The sequence below is a fragment of the Myxocyprinus asiaticus genome, chromosome 19 (assembly GCF_019703515.2).
Source record: "Myxocyprinus asiaticus isolate MX2 ecotype Aquarium Trade chromosome 19, UBuf_Myxa_2, whole genome shotgun sequence".
In the NCBI taxonomy this organism is placed as follows: Eukaryota; Metazoa; Chordata; class Actinopteri; order Cypriniformes; family Catostomidae; genus Myxocyprinus; species Myxocyprinus asiaticus.
In genome coordinates, this window is record NC_059362.1 from 4,328,735 (window position 1) to 4,344,253 (window position 15,519).

The 15,519-nt window shown below is 36.3% G+C and overlaps 1 protein-coding gene across 2 annotated transcripts in view; it reads left to right on the forward strand.

Annotated features, from left to right (window-relative positions):
• The window catches only part of LOC127409905 (cyclin-dependent kinase 19-like), a 77,948-nt gene that overhangs the window by 31,916 nt on the left and 30,513 nt on the right, over positions 1–15,519 (forward strand). Inside the window, exons 3-5 of one of the 2 annotated variants that reach the window (XM_051644872.1) lie at positions 238–348; positions 2,478–2,618; positions 12,563–12,620. In XM_051644872.1, coding sequence (XP_051500832.1) covers positions 238–348; positions 2,478–2,618; positions 12,563–12,620 — 310 coding nt within the window. The remainder of the gene's footprint in view (positions 1–237; positions 349–2,477; positions 2,619–12,562; positions 12,621–15,519) is intronic. The other variant, XM_051644873.1, reaches the window with a different exon arrangement.

Here is a 15,519-nt window from a genome sequence, read left to right on the forward strand (position 1 = left end):
TAAAAAAAAAAAAATATGAAAATGTGTTATTTGGGCCTTAATGTGTCAGAAAATAGCAATACATTTCTGAGGTTTCTTTATCAGTAGGTTAATCAGATGTTACAGATGTTACATGTTCACATTGAAGAAGGTTGTTTCATATCCTTCACATTAAGGCCTTCTATGAATATTTGTGTATGAAAGAAGCCTGAAGAATGAGCGTGTCAGAATAAATACATCTTTTCTTTTTTTCTGCAGTTGCTGCGAGAGCTAAAGCATCCAAATGTTATTGCCCTGCAGAAAGTATTTCTGTCCCACAGCGACCGTAAAGTCTGGCTGCTGTTTGACTATGCTGAGCATGATCTGTGGGTTAGTAAACATGCACATATACACACACGCACAACTGAAAAGAGCAGTTTTGACCGTTTAGATATTGGCCATAGTAAAACTGATCAAGCTGTGCAACTAGCATTGGCTTTCTGGTAAAGCTGGTTGTTCAGTGATGCCTTGCTGGTTAAATGGAGAGTTCACCCTAGAATGAAAACTCTGTCATCATTAACTCACTTTTGTGTTCCGTATAACATTCTTTCTTCCATGCAACACAAAAGGAGATGGTAGTGGTAGTCTCAGTCACCATTCACTTCCAAACGATGAAAGTGAATGCAGACTGATGCTGAACATTCTGTCTAATATTTTTCTGTTTCATGGAAGAAAGTCATTATAGTTTGGAACAACAGGAGTAAATGATGACAGAATTTCAATTTTGGCTGAACTATCCTATTAAAGCTATATAAAGGGATAGTCACCCAAAAAAAGAAAATGTTGTCTATTTACTCACACAAAACCTGTAGGCTGTTTATTTATATATATATTATTTTTTGTGGAACACAAGTGTAGACATTTCTGTAGAATTGTTACGCATTCACAACGTTTCATAGTGACCAAGAGCTCTCAAGCTCTAAAAAGGAAAACACCATAAAATCAGCATAAAAAGCAGTCCAAGTCTGGGATCTGGCTGATCTGGCGGACAGGTAGTATGGCTGACAATGGCAAATTGGGTATCATCGTACTCGGCATTACCGAAGAAATTTAAACAGAGCAGTCACAGGACGATAGACCAAATCAATCAAACTTTATAAGTATTTTTACACATTTCGTTATAACGTTTGACCACAAGGTAATGCTGGCCCCACACTTTATAGATACCCTCAGGGCAAGGTGATGATGCACTCCAAGTTTTGTAACAATATGCTTTTCTACAACACAGCATTTTACGACAAAAGTCAAAATGGCCATTGACCAATATGGCCGAGATAGGAAAATTGGATATCATTGACTTGTCTCATGATTTTAGGCCAAACTATTCAAAGTTATAAGCAAAAATAGCCAGGTTATGCTTGTGATGAAATATACCAAATTTCTTGTCAATACACTGAAGCATTGTGTAGATAAAGCCTCGCGTTCACTTTGGCGTGCTCGCCGTTGAATTCATTCAAGCAATTTCAAGAACGGTTTGGTCTATGAAAAAGCTTTTGATAACTTTTTGTCACCAGTGTCCCCAGATGATACATGACAAATTTCATGCAAATTGGACATACTGCCAAAGAGGAGTTCAAAATGGCGGAAAATCTAGAGGCTGGAGCTTCGAAACGATGCGACCCATTAAGACTCTGCATGACCCAAGGTATCAGAGAAAAAAACGAATTTGTGTCAGTTACATTTGAGAGTGTCTTCTATCAGTGTGCCAGATTTCATAACTGTTCTATGTACGGTTCTGTGGGCTGCCATAAACTCAAGAGTGGAAGAATAAAAAGAAGGACACTAACAGATACAATAGGTGCCTTTGCACCTTCAGTGCTTGACCCCTTATAAAGTCAGCAAAGAGAGAGAGAGAGAGAGAGAAAAAAAAAAGGCAGATTATAAAAATTTTCATCTAGACATCTCTGGGACAATATTTGGGGGAATATTGTTGGTCTAACGTATTTTAACGTATGTAGATGCAAAGTAATTCACATTCCGTAGTATCTGTGCCTCAAAAACCATCATTAGCTGGATCAAATTTTATTTTATTTTTTACAGTGTACTTAGGGCAAGCCGCAACCGTTGAGTGCGTGTAGTGTTGAAGAAGTACATCATCCGGGTACTCATAGTACACTTTTTTTCACTACTTGCATTACAAAATGGTGTAGAATAGTGCAGAAGTGTGCGATTTGTGACGCATCAATAGACGCTATACACTTTTGTTGTATGGAAAGAGTTACGTAAATATTCTTCAATTTTCTCCATTAGTGTAACAGAGAAAAAAAAAACAATAGCATATGGGTTTGGAATGACATGAGGGTGAGTAAATAATGACAGAATTCTTCGTTTTTGGGTGAATTTTTCCCTTAAGCTAGAAGCCTGGTGGGAACAAAAGCATCCAAAAGGCAACATATGTTGGACTTTTCTTCAGGGAACACATGCAAATGCTCAAGTTTTTCCTTTTTCTTGTGTTATAGCACATCATAAAGTTTCATCGAGCATCAAAAGCCAATAAGAAGCCCATGCAGCTGCCGAGGGGGATGGTGAAGTCACTGCTGTACCAGATTTTAGACGGCATCCATTACCTGCATGCTAACTGGGTCCTGCACCGAGACCTGGTGAGTAAACGCGTCATGGGAGTAAACCAAATTCTTTCAAAGTGTGGCTTTGACCAGCCCCGGCCACATATTTAACCCTTCTACAGTCTTCGTTACATGCCGACATCCTTAATATTCCTGGTCAGATTTGACCGGATACAGTAATCTTGTGTTTTATTTTGTTTTTTTAAAGAAATGTAATAAAACTAACTTTACTAAAGTAATAAAACTAAACATATGTATTTCTTTTGGAATTTTATGGTATTTAGACCTAATTTACCTCTAAATGACTAAATTACACCAATTATTTTCATATAAATAAACACATTTTATATTACTTTCACTTTATTAAAAACATAAACTTCATTACACTGAAAAAATAAGAAAATATCAAAATGTGTAGATGGCTGCAGTGATCCACACATTCTGCCTGGTCACTGTAGATCAATGTTGTAACAAGGTTCATTTGTTGTTTGCAGTCAAACTTGACCATGGTGTTACAAAGAGTAAGCATTTAATTACAAACCATTTATTTTCCAAACATGAAAGTTCAATTCAAATTCAGTTAGTAAAGAAAATGATGTATAAAAATTGTGAGATAATGAACAGAAAGATAATGAACAGCAATAAACAAAGTATTCATAAAAAACAGTAATAAACAGTGAAGAAGAATAAAGTCTTTTATGTAATAAAGTTTTATGATGAATAATAAAGTCCTAATAACATAGACTCATAGAATCTAGTTAGCATTTTTTGTGTGTTGAAATGGCAAGTGTAGAAAAAGTCACCAAGCCTTGTATCATTTAGATAAAGGAAATAATTTTTATTACTAAAACAAAAGTCGGTCAAAAATGTACAAATAAGAAGAAAGAAACACTATTGTATCATTGTGCTGATGGAATAGAACTGTGAGCAAGTCCCAAGAAGTATACGTATGTATACATAATTAGAAGTATACATAACTTTACATGAAATTTTGTTTTCATAATAGATTAAGTGTTTTGTCTGGATGGTAGTGTTGGGTACGTGTCCACTTTAGTCAAGTCCGAGTCTTTAAACAATCGAGTCAGAGTCCAAAAGGGGTCAGACTCAAGACCGAGTCCATAACAGGCCGAGTCGAGTCAGAGTCCGAATGAACCTGTTCATGAATCTGAATTAAAATTGTAACTGTAAACTCAACATCAATATTTTAAGCTTATTTTAACCTTCACAACTAAGAAAAACTATTTGTCAATATAAATGCAAAAAAACAAAAATTTGTATCCTGCTGAACAAATTTCAAAGCGGTTTCAGAATGAAAGCATTTACCTTATGAAGACAAAACTCCTTCAACACTCTTCTAATTGTTCTCTTGACTTTTTAATTATTTGTTGATTTTTTCCCCTCCACTCAAACATAGACTAAAGAAAATGAAAACTGTCATTAAAACCAGAGTTATTATTATTTTGAATTTGAATTTAGTTTTTATTTCTACCTCATTTTCAATTTGTCCGTTTAGTTTGATCTAAAATTATGGGTGAAATACATAATTAATTAATTAAATACATTTAATGTGTTTAATACATTTAATAAATGGTGATATTAAGACATTTAATAATGCCCATAAAATTAAATACAACAACATAAAATAAAAACAGAAAAGATCAGATACCATTACAAATGTATTTTTATACTACTACACTTCACACCTTTCAGTCCTCCTGCTGTGTCTAGGTGTGGCCTACTTCCCTAAAGTCAAGATCAAACTTGTTACTTTTCACGTTATATTTAGTATGGATAATACGTGAATAGAGACTTCTCCCCTCACTTGTGTTCTTCATTGTATTTTCTGACTTTTTTGCCATTGAAACTTAAGTGGCAGCTTTACAGTATGTGATGGAGTTGGACAATTTCCGTCATGGTCTATTTCATCTGTCATATTAGTTTAAATGTTCCTGATATGTAGTAAATTTGATTTTGTCTTGATATAGTTAACATTTTCAGTTAGAAATGACTTTGCGTAGTAAGCCTGAGTCTGATAAAGCATGTGTTCTGTTTAATCATTTGCAGAGTTAAAGTGTATTATGTTATTGATAGTTCTGGTTGAGAGCGACAGAGCACATCTGGCGAATGGCAAATGCCCACACATACATACAGCGTCCGAGTCCGAACTCGAGTACCCCAGCTCTACTGGATGCTGTGGCTCCCGCACCTATGTTCTGTGTGTGTGTGTGTGTGTGTGTTTAAGTCTAATTCTTAGTTTTTTCTAATGCTAGGTCAAATTGACCAGGAATGTAAAAGGTGTTTAATAAACACTGTTTAATAAAACCACCTAGATTCATAGAATCAATTCTGAAAGTGTTCAGATGGCAAATCTAGGAAAGTCACCAAGTCTTGTACTGCTCCGATAAAGGAAAACATTTTTATAAAACAATAAAATAAATAAAAACATTGGTCAAAAAAGACAGTAAAAGTGTTAAACATCACATCAGCAAGAGTGTCTTTGTAAATATCAGCATGATTGGTTGAGGCTGGTCATTTAGCACCAGGTTCTCCACAAACGTGTGGTGCGTGATGGGAGAGGGGCGGCACTCATCCAGCCGTGCCCCAGCCCCGTCTCGAACGGCTCTCCTCACGGGCCATCGATAATGTGAAAAGAAACGTCACCCCAAGGCACGAGGCTGCAGGTTATCACAGCCATGTTGATATTCAGAACAACAACATGATTGTGATACAGCAGTTCTATAAACAATAAAAATCTTACTTTGTAGGCATCGAGTTATTTTTGTTCCACTTATGAAAATAGTTCAAATCAAAGACAGAGCAGGTATTCATATTCATCAGAAAGGAAGTCGTTTCAGAGGGGGAGCTTATTACATTTCGATGAAAGATAATGAAAACAATACTAACAATCCTTTTTTTTTTCTTTTGAAGAATGTTTCATTGGTGCCCATTCACAGAATGACCATGAACATGTATTTAAAAAAAAATAGGGTCAGTTTAGATTTGAATTTACATTGAGCTTAGTGTACTACACTCTTATTAGTAGTAAAAATTCCCATTAAGTTAGACGAGACATTTAAAGGGATAGTTTACCAAAAAACAAAAGTCTGTCACTTCCAAATTCTGCAGGAAACCTGTCAATGGTGTTTTGCGAAGGTGTATTTTGGCTTTATTCAAAAGATTGACCAAATTTTCCAACCACGTACACAAATGTGATTACATAAGGAAACATTTTACAGTCAAAGTAAGAAGAAAGTGAAAGTTGTATTATTTAGTTGTATCGTGGTTTTCACAGGGTGTAGACATTGAAGTGTAAAATTAGCTGTTTCCAATGCCTTAACCAGTTTGGCTATAGGAAATCTGGATAGTCTTTTCTGTAATAAATGAAAGTAAATGTTCATCAGTGATCTCTGAACATAGACTGTGACTGACATGGATTGAAATGAAGCTGCTTCAGTGGAAAAGTGTCACACCCTCATTGTTATGTAATAGCATCATTCCATGCTGTGTATGGATCAATATCACACTTTTTCATTAACCCAGTTGTACACAGTTGAAATATCTAAGAGAAATGGATTTGATTAGATTGCTTTACAGTTGACTTAAAGTCGTCATTAAAGAGCATTTGCTACCCATTGTACTTCTTTAATGTGATTTTTCAGGTAAAACAGGATATTCAACAAGAAAAAAGTGTAGCATGTGACTTGGGAATTGATTGGAATGTGAAATGTGGCAATTCCATACCAGATTATGCACTAGTGATAGGCAGATACACAACCGGTCAAAAATTTTGAAACACTTACTCATTCTTTATTATAATTATTTTTCACATTTTAGAATAATAGTGAAGTCATCAAAACTATGGAATAACATAAATGGAACTATGGGAATAATGTTGTGACTAAACAAAATCCAAAATAAATCAAAACTGTGTTATATTTTAGCATCTTCAAAGTAGTCACCCTTTGTCTAGAATTTGCAGACATGTACTCTTGACATTTTCTCAACCAACTTCTTGAGGTATCACCCTGGGATGCTTTTTAAACAGTATTTAAGGAGTTCCCATCTATTTTGGGCACTTATTGGCTGCTTTTCTTTATTATTTGGTCCAAGTCATCAATTTCAAAAACTTTTTTTAATTTAAATTAAATTTTAGTTTTATAATGAAATAAATGAATATGGTGGCACAATTATATTTTTGTCTACAAAACTAATTTCAAACATTTAAGCATACACCTTCAGATCAAAAGATTTTTAAGATCATGAGAAACATTTCAGTCAAGTGTTTCAAAACTTTTGACCGGTAGTGTATATTGGCCAGGGTAATTCATCATCTGATATTTGACTTTATTTTATGATTATCAGTATTAATGGTATAAAGCATGCATGGATGATTAACAGATGCCTTTCCTCCCTTTGCATCAGTTCCAAAATCTACTGTCAATGGATATTGCAAATTTCTGTTTTCAAATATTTTTGAGGGAATTTTAATGTTGTGGGGAAAAATTATAGCAGTTTCAGAAATTTTGTGCACATCACATTTTCATTCATCATTATATTTTATTTATGGGTGTTTCTTCAATTATGGACACCTTTTGCCCGCAGGACTTTTAGAAAAGAAACTCTTTTAAAACACATTTACACTATTGTTTTTTGTTTGTTTGTTTTTTTACGCATAAACTTCACTAAATTATTTATTATGAAAACAAGTTGTAATATTTTACTAGGGCTGTTGATTTAAGATGTTAATTCAGTGCGATTAATTATGTAAAAAAATAACGCGTTAAAAAAATTAACACAATTAATCACGTCCCCAGACTGTAATAAGGAAGATTCCTGAGCAATTCAAGCTTGAAGTACCACCTGTTTCCTCCAGGGGACAGTAAGTGAAACTTCAGCTGTATAAGCAATGCACAGCTTATACAGAGAACAAACCAACCCTTCAGCAGACGGCACAACATGAGAACACGTTCTTGCTTTCAAAACACCGCTTGATGGAGTGCAGATCCAAACTTATGTGAGCAAACCTTCTCTTTCAAGTTTCCTTCATCTCCATGTTCCAGATTAAGAAACTTCTTGGAAGTATATGTGTTTTAATATGCCCCTGGGAAGACAGGCTGCCACAGAAGCCACTGCCCCTCGCGCCCTGGAACCTAGGAGGGGACCGTGTGCGACCGATGGTTTACAACAATACTCAAATAGGCTGTGGCATTGAAGCAATGAATGATTGCTATTAACAGGTCCAAAGTGTGCCAAGAAAACATTCCCCACACCATTATACCACCGCCACCAGCCTGGATTATTGACACAAGGCAGGTTGGGGTCCATGGATTCATGCTGTTGGCACCACATTATGACCCTACCATCTGTGTGCCTTAGCAGAAATCGAGATCCATCAGACCAGGCTACGTTTTACCAGTCTTCAACTGTCCAGTTTTTGTGAGCCTGTGCCCACTGCAGCCTCAGCTTTCTGTTCTTGGCTGACAGAATAGGAACCTGACATGGTCTTCTGCTGTTATTGCCCATCCGCCTCAAGGTTCAATGTGTTGTGCATTCTGAGATGCTGTTCTGCTCACTACAGTTGTATAGAGTGGTTATCTGAGTTACCGAATCCTTTGTCAGCTTGAACCAGTCTGACCTTTCTCCGTTGATCTCTCTCATCAACAAGGCGTTTCTGTCGCAGAACTGCCGCTCAATTCTGAGATGCGGGTTGGCGCTGTTTTGGCGGCACGAGGGGGACATACACAGTATTAGGCAGGTGGTTTTAATGTTGTGTGTATGTGTGTGCGTATGCGTGTGTGTGTGTGTGTATATATATATATATATATATATATATATATATATATATATACACAGTTGTGCTCAAAAGTTTGCATACCCTTGGAGAATTGGTAATATATGTACCATTTTTAAAGAAAACATGAGTGAGCAGGCAAAACACATTTCTTTTATTTCTTATGGGATTCATATTCAACTGTAGGTTATAACAGAATGGCACAATCATAAAACAAAACATGGCAACAAAGAAAAAAATGAAATGACCCCTGTTCAAAAGTCTGCATCCCTTAGTTCTTAACCCTTTAAAGCCTGAGCCCAAAATTCCGAAAATTCCATTCTGTGCCAGAATATGATATTCATAACCAAATTCATATTATATTCATATAACATCACACACCTGAACTGTATATACCATATTGAAGAGAAGAACTAGGGCTTTCAAATGATATAAATATATGTATGATTATTTAAGGCTAATCATCCTTTATCAATAAGATTTCACACAGCAATTTTTACAAAAATCTTCTCCGGCCACCATACTTCATCAGACAGCTGCATTTTCAACCATTTTAATTACAAGCTAGAGGGAAACTTAGAGTGTGTGAAATATACATAATTTTGTGGGCAATGTAGAATAGCAGACAGATTAGATATATAATCTATTGTTTAAAAGTTATGACCATTCTAGTGATTTCTAGTGGGAAAACGGAATAAAAGAATTGAAAACCCCATGTAAATAAGCAACCCAAGAAATTTGTAAAATTAATCGGGGGTCACCTCCATCCAAGCTCCTTGGTAGCTGGAATATGACAGACAGTTTAGGACGAGCTCCCACCCCTGATGGTTTGTAAAGCTGCATATCTCAGCAACTACAGCCTGAGTAAAAAAACAGCATGAAAAAGTCAATTTCTCGCAAAATCACATTGGAGGTTGACCGCACAGCCTGACGCACGCTACCCAAGTCAATACCGAATGGACGGCTAGGCTTAAATGGGAGAGGTTTTGGTGCCTGTGAATCGATGTTAGAGTACGAGGGATAAGAAACAGAGTCAGGGAAGCATTTATGCTTTCTAGCTGACTTGGGACCTGTGCGAGAATGGCTAGCCATACCCAAAATAATAAGAGTAACAGTGTTAGTGTTACTCTGAGTATCAGTCATATGAGAAATAGAAACAAACGATACATACACATTCATATATACCCATTTGATGGTCTTGGCTGGGGATCAGGTTCCATCTCTTCCTCCATCTCCTCATGGTCTGGGTCTTCCTGCAGTAGTTCCTGGTCCAGCAGATCTTCCTCCTGTATGCTCATGCCCTCATGAGCCATGTCCTCTTCTGCTATGAACCTAAGCTCATCAGCAGTCAGCTGCCTCCTCCTCTTGAGGGTGCTGAGCAGGGAGCCATAGTCTCTATCCATCTCTACAACAGAAAAATTACACAATTGGTAGCCAGCAGTGTGTTCTTCACAAATCCATACACTGAATAGTCACCAAAGGCTTGCAGACTAACCAGAATGTCCAACTGCACACAGCCCTCTCACACTTTCCTTGTGAACAGGAAGCTAGACACAATCTAAAATGGATGGGTAAGGCTATCTGCTAAATTATAGAAAGATACACTCACAGAAATATTTAAGCCTATTTGTAAGATTTATGTAATTTAATAGCATATCAAATTTCCTTTCATTTGCATTATATAGTTTTAATATAAACAAACTTTTATTTTTTTATTACAAGGGAAAATCAACAAGCTAGATAACTTATCTAACTAGCAGGCCAGTTTCCAGGCAGGTCTGAACAGCATCCAAAAAAAAAAAAAAAAAAAAAGAGGTCTGAACAGCATCTGCTCCCTGCCTCACATTAATTCAGACGGATTTTTCACAAGCGACAAAACTGGCCAAAAAAGTTATTGATATTTAGCTAAAAATGTACATAGTATTGCTAGCTAATGTTTATTTATAAAGATCTATTTTGGTCTCGTCACTCCAAATTACAGTGTGCCAGAAGCTGTGAGGTGTGTCAAGGTGTTGTTGGGCATATTGTAACCTGGTTTTTTTGCGCCTTTGGCGCAGTAAAGGCTTCTTTCTGGCAACTCGACTATGCAGCTCATTTTTGTTCAAGTATCATTGTATTGTGCTCCTTGAAACGACCACACCATCTTTTTCCAGAGCAGCTTGTATTTCTCCTGAGGTTACCTGTGGGTTTTTCTTTGTATCCCGAACAATTCTTCTGGCAGTTGTGGCTGAAATCTTTCTTGGTCTACCTGACCTTGGCTTGGTATCAAGAGATCCCCAGATTTTCCACTTCTTAGTAAGTGATTGAACAGTACTGACTGGCATTTTCAAGCTTTGGATATCTTTTCATATCCTTTTCCATCTTTATAAAGTTCCATTACTTTGTTACGCAGGTCTTTTGACAGTTCTTTTCTGCTCCCCATGGCTCAGTATCTAGCCCGCTCAGTGCATCCACGTGAGAGCTAACAAACTCATTGACTATTTATACACAGACACTAATTGCAATTTAAAAAGCCACAGGTGTGTGTAAACTTTAATTGCCATTTAAACCTGTGTGTGTCACCTTGTGTGTCTGTAACAAGGCCAAACATTCAAGGGTATGTAAACTTTTGATCAGGGCCATTTGGGTGATTTCTGTTATCATTATGATTTAAAAAGGAGCCAAACAACTATGTGATAATAAATGGCTTTATATGATCACTATTCTTAAATATCAAGTTTTTTGCATGATCAGTCATATTTTCAAAATCAATGTCAAAATGTCACAATTTCTGCTAGGGTATGCAAACGTTTGAGCACAACTGTGTGTGTGTGTGTGTGTGTGTGTGTGTGTATATGTATATATATATATATATATATATATATATACATACATATACATACACACAGTTGAAGTCAGAAGTTTACATATACCTTAGCCAAATACATTTAAACTCAGTTTTTCACAATTCCTGACATTTAATCGTAGAAAACATTCCCTGTCTTAGGTCAGTTAGAATCACTACTTTATTTTATGAATGTGAAATGTCAGAATAATAGTAGAGAAAATGATTTATTAATGCTTTTATTTCTTTCATCCCATTCCCTGTGGGTCAGAAGTTTACATACACTTTGTTAGTATTTGGTAACATTGCCTTTAAATGGATTTACTTGGGTCAAACATTTTGGGTAGTTGTTTTGGAGCAGTGGCTTCTTCCTTGCTGAGCAGCCTTTCAGGTTATGTCGATATAGGACTCATTTTACTGTGGATATAGATACTTGTTTACCTGTTTCCTCCAGCATCTTCACAAGGTCCTTTGCTGTTGTTCTGGGATTGATTTGCACTTTTTGCACCAAACTACGTTCATCTCTAGGAGCGGTATGATGGCTGTGTGGTCCCATGGTGTTTATACCTGCGTTCTATTGTTTGTACAGATGAATGTGTACCTTCAGGCATTTGTAAATTGCTCACAAGGATGAACCAGACTTGTGGAGGTCCACAATTTTTTTTTTCTGAGGTCTTGGCTGATTTCTTTTGATTTTCCCCTTGATGTCAAGCAAAGAGGCACTGAGTTTGAAGGTAGGCCTTAAAATACATCCACAGGTACACCTCCAATTCAGTACACCACCTATCAGAAGCTAATTGTCTAAAGGCTTGACATAATTTTCTGGAATATTCCAAGCTGCTTAAGGCACAGTTAACTTAGTGAATGTAAACTTCTGACCCACTGGAATTGTGATTTATAGTCAATTAAAAGTGAAACAATCTGTCTGTAAACAATTGTTGGAAAAATTACTTGTGTCATGCACAAAGTTGATGTCTTAAACGACTTGCCTGTATTTTGCTAATATAAAATCAGTGGAGTGGTTAACAAAATTGTTTTAATGACTTCAATCTAAGTGTATGTAAACTTCTGACTTGAACTGTCCTTCTATATATGACTGCTGTTTGTTTCTTTTTTGTCCTTTGTATGCATTATAAAGATGTATAAATAAATCATAATTAAAAAAGCATGTCAGGATGCACCTCATGAAGTTGCTTTAGAATTAATAGAGTTTGTAAGTCTGCCAGTTTGACAAGATGTCACTTACTGTAAATTTTCATAAAAAAGCATCTGGGGTTGCTTATCAATTTATTGAAGATGTTTGGCACAGTACCAAAACATTACTTGACGTTCTGACAGAACTGGTGATAAATATTTCTTTTTCAGAAACCTGCCAATATCCTGGTTATGGGGGAGGGCCCAGAGCGGGGAAGGGTCAAAATCGGTAAGAAACGATACTACATTAGATTGCAATATAATATTTTGATGACTATTAGGTTACCTCAATGGAACAAAAATGTATTTGGTAGTTCTACAACTGCTGTGCAGAAGCAAAACGTAAACAGTTTTTTTTTTAATTTATTTATTTTTTGTTTTTATATAGAGATGACAGATGGGTTTGGCTCAACTACAGTGGCATGCAAAAGTTTTGGCACCCCTGGCCAAAATTTCTGATCTCCAAAAGGCATAAAGTTAAAGATGAAACATTTTTTTCAACATTTTAAGCAATATTAGTGTATTATTTTTATTTTGTACAATTTTAGAGTGAAAAAAGGGAAAGGAGCGCCATGTAAAAATTTGGGCACCCCAAGAGATTTGAGCTCTCAGATAACTTTTATCAAGGTCTCAGACCTTAATTAGCTTGTTAGGGTTATGGCTTGTTCACAATCATCATTTGGAAAGGCCAGATTATGCAAATTTCAAAGCTTTATACATATTCTGACTCCTCAAATCTTTTCCCAACAATCAGCAGCCATGGGCTCCTCTAAGCAGCTGCCTAGCACTCTGAAAATTAAAATAACTGATGCCCACAAAGCAGGAGAAGGCTATAAGAAGATAGCAAAGTGATTTCAGGTAGCCGTTTCCTCAGTTCATAATGTAATTAAGAAATGGCAGTTAACAGGAACGGTGGAGTTCAAGTTGAGGTCTGGAAGACCAAGAAAACTTTCAGAGAGAACTCCTCATAGGATTGCTAGAAAAGCAAATCAAAACCCCTGTTTGACTGCAAAAGACCTTAAGGAAGATTTAGCAGACAATGGAGTAGTGGTGCACTGTTCTACTGTGCAGCGACACCTGCATAAATATGACCTTCATGGAAGAGTTATGAGAAGAAAACCTTTCCTGCATCCTCACCACAAATTTCAGCATCAGAAGTTTGCAAATGAACATCTAAACAAGCCTGATACATTTTGGAAACAAGTCCTGCGGACTGATGAAGTTAAAATATAATTTTTGGCCACAATGAGCAAAGGTATGTTTGGAGAAAAAAGGGTGCATAATTTCATGAAAAAAACACCTCTCCAACTGTTAAGCACGGGGGTGGATCGATCATGCTTGGGGCTTGTGTTGATGCCAGTGGCACAGGGGAACATTTCACTGGTAGAGGAATGGATTAAATTAAATACCAGCAAATTCTGGAAGCAAACATCACACCATCTGTAAAAAAGCAGAAGATGAAAAGAGGATTGCTTCTACAACAGGATAATTATCCTAAACACACCTCAAAATCCACAATGGACCTCAAGAGGCGCAAGCTTAAGGTTTTGCCGTGGCCCTCACAGTCCCCAACCTAAACGTCATCGAAAATCTGTGGATAGACCTCAAAAGAGCAGTGCATGCAAGACAGCCCAAGAATCTCACAGAACTAGAAGCCTTTTGCAAGGAAGAATGGGTGAAAATCCCCCCAAACAAAAATTGAAAGACACTTAGCTGGCTACAAAAAGCTTTTACAAGCTGTGATACTTGCCAGGGGGTGTTACGAAGTACTGACCATGCAGGGTGCCCAAACTTTTGCTTCGGGCCCTTTTCCTTTTTTGTTATTTTGAAACTGTAAATATAAAAAAAGTAAAATTGCTTAAAATATTAAAGAAATGTGTCATCTTTAAGTCTTTTGGAAATCAGGCCATTTTTTGCTCGCTTAGCTGTTCACAGCAACAGAAATTTTGAACAGGGGTGCCCAAATTTTACATGCCACTATATGCTTAGATTCAGAGAAAACTGAGTGTGAAAATTGCAATAATTAAAAATTCCACAATAAAACAAACAAATATATACTTTGACACCATTTCTCAGTTTCAGTGTTGCTGTAGTTGATGTTTTTTGCCTTACTGTCACCCACAAACAAATGATTCTAAAGCTTTTTTTTAAAACTAAATTCACTCTTCTGAGGCCTTTTTGCAATGACTTTAACAGGTGTCAGTCCCCCTCAGGTTCACACAGGTGTCCTAGCAGACACCTTTGGAAATGTTCAAATACTTTTTGTTTTAATTTTGAACAATATATTTATTGTATTATAATTTGAATCCTTGCCAACTTCTTAATTATGCAATCTTTTGCTTGATAAGTGTGTGTGACTTTTATTCTCATTCACACAAATCACAAGTAAAACGGCTGTATGATGCATGATTTGAAAGGTGATAAATGTTAACATTTGCCTTACATAACCAACTGCATTTACATGCTCATTTATACCATTCTAGCAAACATTTGTTGACATGTGAGCTGAAAGTGTCAAAGCTCCACAAACTGACTTTAGAAATCTCACATTAGCTTTTATGACACTATCGGTTAGGTTTAGGTGTAGGGATGAAGTTTTTTTAAACTTGTGAAATATGTGGGTTGTTCATTACACGCATCGCTGCAGTTTTGAGGTGAAATGTCTGAGGTATGTTTTGTTAATTTAAAACTCCATAGAGAATTAAAGGGATAGTTCACTCAAAAATGGAAGTTCTCTCATCATTTACTCACCCTCATGCTATCCCAGACATGTATGACTTTCTTTGTTCTGCTGAACGCAAACATTTTTTTTAGAAGAATATCTTTTTAAAGGACATTTTATCTCAGAACTGCTGTGATATGTGTAATGAACCACGTAATATCATTTCACAAAAACAGTCAAATAATTTTCATGAGGCTGAATTTGATACCTTTGTTAAAGTTGACATCGTCAAGATTTCGAGAGCTTAGACTTCAACTTAGAAACTGTAGTGTTATTGTCTGTAAAGGTCAAGTCATTGTCTTACATAACACACCATTCTTTGTAATGACTATTCAGGGCTGTGGGGACTATTTTTACCCCTCTGTGGAATGTGGAATTGTGTTTGCTTTGTCTTTGCAGTGTTAGC